The following is a 9,739-nucleotide window of genomic DNA, read 5'->3' on the forward strand; positions in this document are numbered from 1 at the left end:
CCACAAACTTTGCTGGCTGGCTGTCAGGATCCTCATTGTTCTTGCAAAGTCTTCTTGTATAGCTTCCATATTTGGGATTTAAAAAAAAAAAAAAAGTGACGATTATAAATAGTTAATCTCATCCTACAATGACCGAGATAACCTGGGACATGTGCACTACGTCAGTCTCGCTTGTGACGTGTAAGGACCGTAAATTCTTCCATCCACTTGGTCAAAACTTAAATCCAGAGAAGGGTGTATCCACAGACGCAAAAAACAAAAAAGGGTAAAAGTAGTCCAACCATCAGCTGTTGCCACGAAGGAAAAAAAATGACAAGCCAAGATGGAAGGTTCAAGTAATGATATAACCTGGACACAGATCTTCAAAGAAAAGCGCATCCTTCATAATAGAGATTTAGTTCCAGCTTCGGGCGATTCCGCATAAAAATCAAGGTTAGATCCCATGTTTAGGAGAAAAAAATTATTCATAAATATCCAAAAGCTCCCCAAGGTAGTTTCCCACAAAATGTAATAAATCCACAACTCACCAGGATATTCCTCACAGATGTAATATCCAAACCAGATGTCAAACCTTGAAATATAGTTACCTTACCAAATGATAATGTGTAGTTAATTTACTTAGATCCCATGGGCAAGGCGAGTCAATTATGATGAAAGTGGAACGATCCCTAGATTACCTTTGTGTAACCCCATGAGGCATCAATCCCTCACGAATAACCCCACTATGTGTTTAGGTTTTACACCTATCTGATACTGAGATTCCCCTGGATTTCAAGGGGACGCCGTGTCCACTTACCCATCTATTCTCCGTTCATAACGTCCCTCTCTGGTGTGAAGGGACACAGGTGGGCCAAACACTGGACCAACTGTTCCCCTAGAGAATCCTGTAACGTCTCGACTGCTCGAGGGGGAGCTGTCTTCGAGGCCCCGAACAGCGCTCGGGACTGACCCAGGCTCATTGTAGTCAGTCCGAAGGTCCCTGTCTCCCATCTTGTTGACAGCATTGTGAGCCTTCTGCGCACTTTTGATATCCACAAAATCCACAAAGGCTGCAACACCCCCCTCTGAACCTCGCTTTCGCAGAACTTTAACGCTCTCGACGCGGCCATACCTGAGAGGAAATTACAATGAAAACAAAGAGGAAATTACATATAGCCAAGAATAGGGTATGTGCAAGTGTCTTCCTGTACAGCAAAGTCTGGTAAATCAAGAGCAGAAGCAAAGTCTCGATCCACCCTAAATTATGAATGAATGTCCGTTTACGCTTATATTTCTTTTAGTGCCAAAATACAGACGATAACTTTCTGAACTTTGTGAAGTGTCTGCAATTAATATGATGGCTGATTACACTTAGTGCAGTGCACTCTGGGGAATACTGAGGTTTCTAAACAAACTTCACAGCGCTAAAGTTACTCAAACAGCCCTCTGGGACCGAACACATGTCAAATGTCAGTGTGCAACAACTATAAAAAGGGTTATGCTAACAGCAGAGCACTGGTGAGGAGCTACAGCAACGGATCCCATTGACTGTGATGTCTGTACATGAGTTTATTGGCGAGTTAGTCGAGCAGTCTTCACACAGAGTAGAAATGATAACGACGTATAGCGTTACATGGCTGCAAATGACTTCTGCAAACCCTGGAAAGCGCACACGTTTACGCCTTTGGCTCTCTTTTAATGCCAGTAGAGGCTCAGTAGCGCGGGCAAAAAGTGGTTTTACTTTTAACTCGACGAACCAAACCACAACATTCAGCTCCGTTTCAGTAGCACTGCTGATGGCAACCGACGTCAAGCTGCTCAACTACTTGCTAACATTTTGGTCATCAGCACAGTGGCTTCGCTCATTTTGGCTTCTTTACATTTCATTCTTTCTCCGACACAGTTGCGCAGAGAAACAACAATAAGAGCCAGACGCTTCCGGCGACTGAAACAACACGAGCCGTCTGCTGGTTCGGACCCGCTGTCCGGCTAATGTTAGCTGCCTTTTGGCTTGTACAGATCACGAAAACGTCTCGACTTCCCACAAAATGGTTGGTTGGGTGGAAGCTCGGCGGCTAGCAAGCCCAGCTAATTGCCTCTTGGCGTTAGCAAAAGTTAGCGAAAGACCATAAATCATACGCGTGCACACTCGAGCGGGTCTATTCCGTGTAATTCGCTTCAACAAACACCGCCGTGCTGTAATATAGCACACGCAGCACATAAGAAATGCCCAGACGGGTAAAACTTAAAAATGCTAACGCTAGCTGCGTTAGCATCGGTAGCAGGCTGCCGAGTCTAACTAGCTGTACTGCACCTAGCGCGCTGCTCCGCAAACACGGGCTCCGTCTTGCGTAACCTACCTTTTAAAATGCTCCACGATTTTCTCCTCTCGAACATGTTCGGGTAAATTTCCCACCCAAAGGTGTCTGGTTTCCCGAACCATCTTGCGCTACCCTTTCCCCCTTTACACACATATGATCTCGCACGTTTCTAATCCCTGCCGGTCGGAGGTCCGCCTGAACAAAATGAACGACGCTGGATTCCGTGAACGCTGTGGGCCTGGTAGCCCGCTGCCCGTTTAGCTTTAGCTGCTGCGTCCTCGACCCGTGCGCGGGGACGCGCGTCAGCCTCGCTCCTGGTGGTTTCGGGAGCGAGCTGCGCGGCCCCGAGATCGTCTCGGTGTGAAAGCTTATGCACAGCAGTCTGCACGCGATTTCCTCAAGACGATCAACAAGCCGAGAGCAGGCTCACGAGGCGACATTTCACCGCGTTTTAACGCATCTGTATGAATGCTTACGTGTTGGTGACGTATTTGATGAAAAATAAACTCTTCATTTAAAGTACAGCATGTAAACTGGACCCTATAATCATCCGTCATCATTATTAGAAAGTGACATTTTCGAGCCCAATCAATTGCTGTTTGTGCACATTAATGAAAATCAAAGATGCAATTAAAAATCAAACGTCTTCCTCCATAAACCATTACTTCCTGAGTCAAAGGCCTTGTTAGGACCTTGACACCAAGTCCACAGTCTATAGCTTTCACCCTGATAAGTGCTTATCTCCAGAACACTGTGCTCTTTCTCTTTACGTTCGGCCCGTGATCCACACTGATGTCACGGTGAGCTGGAGCAGTGGTGCCTTGGAATTAGTCTTATTTACATGGCTAAGCTGTAAATCAACTCAGTTTTGCTCATTTCTACTCATTTAAAATGTGATCTTTAAAAAAAAAATCTGACCACTTTAGAATTTGAAAGCATGAATTCCTATAATTTGAGGCATTTTGATTTAAAATGATGAGTCGGATGAATGAACAGCTGACTCAGCTCATTGAAACAAAATTAACACAGGAACAGGATGCATTGTTGGAGAGTTAAAGCTCTGTGAAGATGATGGAAACTTCAACAGGTTATGGTTGTTTCTTTTCATTACAATTAATCCATGTTATATCTATATATATATCTACACAATCAAATAAAAACACATGAACAAGGTTAGTATTGGACTCTGTCTTTACACTCGTAGAATTTCTTCTGCTGTAATCTGACTGTGGTCAAAAATGGCTCTAACAGTTCAACAGTTAATGTTAAATATAGGACATGTAAGACAAAAGCAAGTCTGTCTGTAGCGACTGTCTACATCACAAGGTTATTCAACTTAATGGCTAAAGTTCATGCAACTTATTTATTTCACGTTCAAATAACTTAACTGAGCTAGATTTACACTTTCACAACTAATTATTCAACCAAAGTGCAATTAGTTCACATTTAAAGAAGCAACATTCTAAGTTTAATAAATTAAAATATATTTTCATTGTATATTTACACATGAAGGTGGGAAACGGTTGGTTTAATGAATTTTATATGTTAGTATGTGACAAAGATCAACTATATCCTAATATTTCTGAGGCCTTGAACGCACCACCAGAATGACACATGAACAGATCTGAGGATTTGTGTTTTCTTTTTTTTTTCTAACAAAGCAAACAAACAAAAACTAAGAGACCTTTGGCTTTTCATGAAACCTTCCAAGTCCAGGCCTAATGACACCCGAGTCCATAAACATCAGTAAATAGTGAAACGTATGCAGATTTCTTGAAGCCTCTTCAAACTACTGTTGTAACCAAACACAGAATCATATTATTTTCGTTATAATGGGGGGAAAAAGCAACACATCACATTTACAAAGCTGAGATCCAGCTAATGTTTGTCATTTTAGTTCAAATTATCTTAAACACGATTGTCAATTTTTTTGTTCTGTAAAAACAAAAAAAACCCAAAGGGCAGAAACAACTTAAGACGAAACGTAGTGGCCAACCAGTATGCCACATAAATCATAACGTCTACCTCCTCGCTGGTGTAAAAGTCAAAAAACACTCTTTAAGTGTCACCAAAATAGGTTTCCACTCACACGTAATCCTCAGCCTCCTTCCAGTTGGTGTTTTTGTCAGATTTATGGTGTGTTTGTGCAGATCAGAGGGAAAAATGGAAATTGTGAACAAACCAAAATATGAATTGAATGAAATGCATTGGCTTTTTGTTTAATAAATGAAAAATAAAAAAAAATATATATAGATATATTTTGTACCGTCTGAATTAGACTATGAAATCTATCTTGTGCAGATTTTCACTTTAACATCTTAAGACCTGGCAGATGTTTGGTTATAGTACCACAGTAGTTCATTTTTTTTCTTAATTTGCTTTATTTGTGTTTTGTAATTTATTTTTAATTTTTATGTTTTTTAAAAAATATTTTAAATATATTTTTCTTTTCTTTATATTTTTCATTCTCATTGCTATTGGAACAGATCAAATAGCAGATGGAAATAAAAAATGCATATCAAACGAGAGCTCAGGTCTGAAGAGGTTAAAGAAAAGTCAAATATTTCTCCTTTGGACCACTTCAAGCGAGTTTTTTCTGAGTGATAAATGTGTGTGAACAGTAGAGAAAACTCATTAAGTCAAAAAAGTGATGCACACATTTCTGAAACATCAGCAGGTCAAATAGTGCGTCTTTATAGATATTCAAACATCCATCCATCATCTCTACACCTTAATCCTCACTGGGGCTGGAGTCTATCCCAGCTGACTCAGGGTGAAGGCAGGTTCACCTGGACAGGTAACCAGTCTATCACAGGGCTACACTTAGAGACAGACAACCAAGCACACTCACATTCACACCTATGGACAATTTACAATCACCAATTAACCTCAGCATGTTTCTGGACTGTGGGAGGAAGCCGGAGAACCCGGAGAGAACCCACGCTGCACGGGGAGAACATGGAGACTCCACGCAGGAAGATCCCGGGTGTCCTCACCGGGACGCGAACCGGTGACGGTGCTAACTATCATCAAACATAAATGTCCAAATGATTTTTCCAGGAAATGATTTTAATACATGTTTGTTTGTTTGTTTTTATTATATAATACACAGAGATATAATTCCACAAAAAGTCATTTTGAGATAGAGACTATAAATAAAATAATTCCGCTGGGATCTGAATGAGACTTTTATAGCGTTCAGTCAGTGTGAATAGTTGAGTGTTATCAAGGCAGAAGCTTGTTTCTGCTTCACCTGATCAGTGGTTTGTCTTTCACATCTTCATACTTACTGAGGGCGTTTGTGCAACTTAACAAATGTTGTGTATGACGGAGTCTGCCTCGAGATAAAATATATTAGTTTACTTTACTATAAATGTTTTGTTTTTTTAATCTAAACTTTTTTTTTCATATGAAGGGTTAATGTGTTTGAGAAACGGCATAGTGTTCGAGATAAATTCTAGTCATTGTATGTTTTTAAGTCAGTTGCATAAATATAATTGCAAAATGTTGTAGACTTGATTGAGTGCAAAATGATCAAGTATAAAAACAAGAACAGGAGGATCTTCAGAAAGCACGATATGTTGTAAAAATATCCATATAATTATTGCTCTAGTGAAGAAGCTGTGACATTCGTATGCTCGTCTTAAATGCTCCCATCTCCTTGAAGCTGGCACTTTTCCCGCCGCAGCTGCTAGAAGAAGCTGGCGTTAGTGCTGACCGGAAACCAGGTTCAGGTGACAAGATTTGCACAGCATCTTCCCGTCTAAAGGGTAGCAGCCGTGCTCGTTTGGTTCAGGAGAGAGCTGGATGACGCAGACCTGCAGACAGAATGAAAGCCTTAATGACCTGCGATGAATGATGTGTGTGTGTGTGTGTGTGCATGCCTGTCAGTGTGTGTCACGCCTACCTCACACCTGTAGCAGTTCTCATGGTAGGAGCGTCCCAGACACTCAACCGTGTAGCTGTCGGTACCGTCTTCTTTTGGAATGATTAGCCGGTTACACGCGTTGCACTTTGGAGCGTATTTCCTTTAAGGACAGAATCATATGATCGTCTTTTGAACACATCCTCAAATGTATTCACGCCCTTCCATTAAAGAAAAGGCAAAATTCACAACAGTCACTCAAATAACTAGAAATTGAAAAAAGTAATAATAAATAAAAATTTGCTAAAATATAATTTAGTGAAATGAGACATTGCTCTTGAATTGTGGTTGAAAAGAATAATTTTTAAAAAATTAACAAATCAGAGCACTTTGCTGATGAGCAGTGGGTCAGAACACCTGTCGACAGGTGCAGAAGTCTGACTGAGAGTTACAGGAAACACCTGAAGGCAGTGATTGGCTCAAAGGGTTGTTCAACAAAATATTAGTCCCATCGTGCTCATTTGCTTTTTTTTTTTTTAATATATATTTTCGTTGAACCACAATTCAAAAGCAACGTCATGGTTTTCATTACATCTTTATTTATTATTACTTTTGTCAATTTCAACTTATTTCAGCTGCTTTTTTTCCCCCCTTCTTTAATGGGAGAATACATCTGACTGTACGTCCTTTAAGTTAGACCTAGAACGTCTTGTTGGATTGCATCAAGGGTGATTGTCTCGCTCACAGTCACTTTTGATTTTACCTGTAATAGTCTTGAAGGCAGTACACTTCTCCCACTTCTCCCTGAGCAAAGGCTTGCTCGCCAATTTGCTGTTTGCATGTTGCGCAGGTGAAACAAGAGAGGTGGTACGCTCGCTCTAGTGCACGGATCACGTGATCTGTGATGACCTCCCCACACGCCCAGCAAAGCTCCAAACTGGCCTGAAGCACAGGGACAGAAGCAAGGTTGATTAAATGCAACAGTCTGTAGCTGCTCACACACACTGGCGCCTTATATTTTAATGCTGATTTATAACCTGAGCAACTGTGTTTAACTTCTGTCTCACTGCAACAGCATTACTATGCAACAGTGATATAAATAACCAAAAGGGGGCTTGATGTTAACTGTAATGAGACATTTTTAAGCAAGTTTCCAAGACTTTCTCTTTGTGTCTCTATCCTGAACATGTGACGAGACATTTTTAGAGCAGAAAAATGGTAAAAGTTGAAAAACAGACACTCAGTTGTTGAGCTCAGTGAATTTGCTTGCCTCTTCCTCACACATTTCTTGTCCTGTGCTCTTTTTGTTCTCGCTGCATGCTCAACTTTCAAATTTAACTCCACAAGTTGGAAGAAACATATAGTGAAATGAACACAAAGCCAATTCAAAGATGTTTTTTTCTGAGAAGAAAATGCTCAAAACCACAGGTATGGCCCTTTGCAAAGTTTGCATTTGCAGCCGTCGTGGAGGTTGTGTTGACTCTGACCTACCTGGTAACAGTCTTCACAGAGCGGGATGCCTGCCTTGTTGTAGTACTGTTTACCAGCCAGGGGAATGTGACAGGACCTGCACTGGAAGCAGCCGTCGTGGTAAGTCCTGTTTAAAGCCTCGATCGCCGGTTCAGAGAGAGCCACGGGCTTCCGACAGAAGCCACACACGTCTGCAGTGTACACAAACATCAAAAATCAGAGCAAGGTGTAATGATACGTGTGGCGCTGATGATGCGGGGCGCTTTGAAGAGGACTAATACCAGTGTAAACAGAGATCATCTTACCTCTGCTCTCCCTGCTGGCGTCCTGGCTGCTGCTGCTGCTGCTGTGGATCCCGTTTGATTGTTCGTCTTGGTTCGACCCACTAGATGGTGTGCTTGTTTCCACCTTAAATTTAAAGCATTTTATTAATGTGGAGCTACACTTTGGACTGTTCATGTTTGAGGTTCAAAAGATGAACCGTACAGTTTAGTGATGCTCGGTTTTGAATGCACAGGAGTTAAAAAAGACTCATCAACAGAAGTAAGAGGACTGGGATGCACAAAAATACGAATATCAGAGTGTTTCTGCTTTTTGAGGCTTAAAAATTTGGTATAAATCTGCTGCTGATTCACTGTGTAGCTGTCTTAAACATCACTTAAAAGTACAATTTTAAACAGTATTTAAAAAATCTAGCATCAGGCTTTCTGTGGGCCTTTTCACCAGTTAAATAATGGAATCACGTTCTTTTACTTAAAAAATAAAAGTCATGCACGAGTCAAACTTGTGCAAGCTTGCCAATTCGTTTTTCTGTTTTGCACCGAGTGACCTTTTCCTAAACAAAATGCAATATCAATCCTTAAATTCTCTGTGTTCAACACCATCATCTGAAGTCTTGTATTGGTCAAATTGTCAGGAAAGGAAAATCATTTTCAACCAAATGTGTAGAAAACAGATCCTTGAAACAGAAGTGTAAACCACAGGAACATCAGTGAGCAGCACAGAAAGTGTCCTGACTGACCAAACAACGGGCCTCCTGCTGCAGCTCAGCCCTGTTTCCTGATCTTTTATTGTTTCTACGCAGGGATGAGGCTTTTACGGCGGGAACAAAAGGTTTCTTATGGCAGCACTTTGGAAAGTGCTCTGTTTGTGAAGGACAAACTTCATAAAGTGTTTTTTTTCTCCTCATATCAGTTAGCCATATCTAAAAGACAGCTGTTTTTCCTTCACTAATGAGTTTTCCTGATGATTTCTAAAATCACTGCAGAACATAATCCAGTATCTGTAAAAGTTGTGGAAACTTAAACCTTCATTGTGGGAAAAAGTGACTTGTCTTCTTGAAGCGCTTGAGGCGGAATTTATTGAGGAAAATTGGCATTGAGCGTTTAAAGCAGAATAAACATGAAGACGCTGCTGATGTTCAGGTTGATTGTTGGAGCGACGCTGCAAGAGAAGCCTGCATACCTGTGTGTTGTAAAGTGGCTGCTGGCCTGGAGTCAGAGGGCGGGAGGAGGACGTCTGGGCAGGAGGAGGAGGTGGTGGAAGGGCCGATTCTTCAGAGAGCGACGAAGGCAGCGTGTCCGGAGGAGGAGGAGGAGGGAAGAACTCTGTTCAGCAAGAAAAAGACCTGTTTCAAGTCGCTGTGTACACTGTAGAGCAGCATCAAGGACTTTAGTCAAACCAATGGATATATTTTTTAGTTTATTTAATGTAAAAATAAAAGAATTTTGCCAATTTCTAGTAAATTGAACCTGAAATGTGACATTTTTGTCTAGAACTTAAAAATACAAGTTGTTATAACTCATTAAATTAGGTTTATTACAAACAAAACTAGCATTTAGGAAGAATTCCCAGGATGCCATTCCTATAACTTGTCCAAACTCCTATAACTTCTTTTCAAGATAATCAAAACAAACTTTAGCACCAGATTCACCTGCACACTTATAATTTATCTCGCTGGAACCACAAACAGATCGTCTTCGTAATGACTCCGGTCAAAAACGACTTCAACAGCTGAGGCTGTAAATTCTTAAAGAAGAAACTCTTTAAACTGTCTGTTGATCCAAATTAACATCTTACATTCATTGCACTTGTTTTCTCAAGT

At 40.9% G+C, this 9,739-nt stretch overlaps 2 protein-coding genes across 3 annotated transcripts in view; both read right to left on the minus strand.

Annotated features, from left to right (window-relative positions):
• Window positions 1-2,545, minus strand: part of LOC103357917 (msx2-interacting protein) — an 18,606-nt gene extending 16,061 nt beyond the window's left edge. For both annotated transcript variants that reach the window (XM_008282677.1, XM_008282676.1), the window contains exons 1-2: window positions 2,340-2,545; window positions 797-1,111 (exon numbers count right to left, since the gene is read on the minus strand). In XM_008282677.1, coding sequence (XP_008280899.1) covers window positions 797-1,111; window positions 2,340-2,422 — 398 coding nt within the window. In that variant the 5' untranslated portion in view covers window positions 2,423-2,545. The remainder of the gene's footprint in view (window positions 1-796; window positions 1,112-2,339) is intronic.
• A 2,806-nt stretch (window positions 2,546-5,351) lies between these two features.
• Window positions 5,352-9,739, minus strand: part of fblim1 (filamin binding LIM protein 1) — a 13,392-nt gene continuing 9,004 nt past the window's right edge. The window contains exons 3-8 of the mRNA XM_008282678.1: window positions 9,100-9,242; window positions 7,941-8,043; window positions 7,657-7,826; window positions 6,929-7,107; window positions 6,208-6,328; window positions 5,352-6,118 (exon numbers count right to left, since the gene is read on the minus strand). Coding sequence (XP_008280900.1) covers window positions 6,008-6,118; window positions 6,208-6,328; window positions 6,929-7,107; window positions 7,657-7,826; window positions 7,941-8,043; window positions 9,100-9,242 — 827 coding nt within the window. The 3' untranslated portion in view covers window positions 5,352-6,007. The remainder of the gene's footprint in view (window positions 6,119-6,207; window positions 6,329-6,928; window positions 7,108-7,656; window positions 7,827-7,940; window positions 8,044-9,099; window positions 9,243-9,739) is intronic.

The sequence above is a fragment of the Stegastes partitus genome, unplaced genomic scaffold (genome assembly GCF_000690725.1).
Source record: "Stegastes partitus isolate 25-593 unplaced genomic scaffold, Stegastes_partitus-1.0.2 Scaffold281, whole genome shotgun sequence".
NCBI classification, from domain to species: Eukaryota; Metazoa; Chordata; class Actinopteri; family Pomacentridae; genus Stegastes; species Stegastes partitus.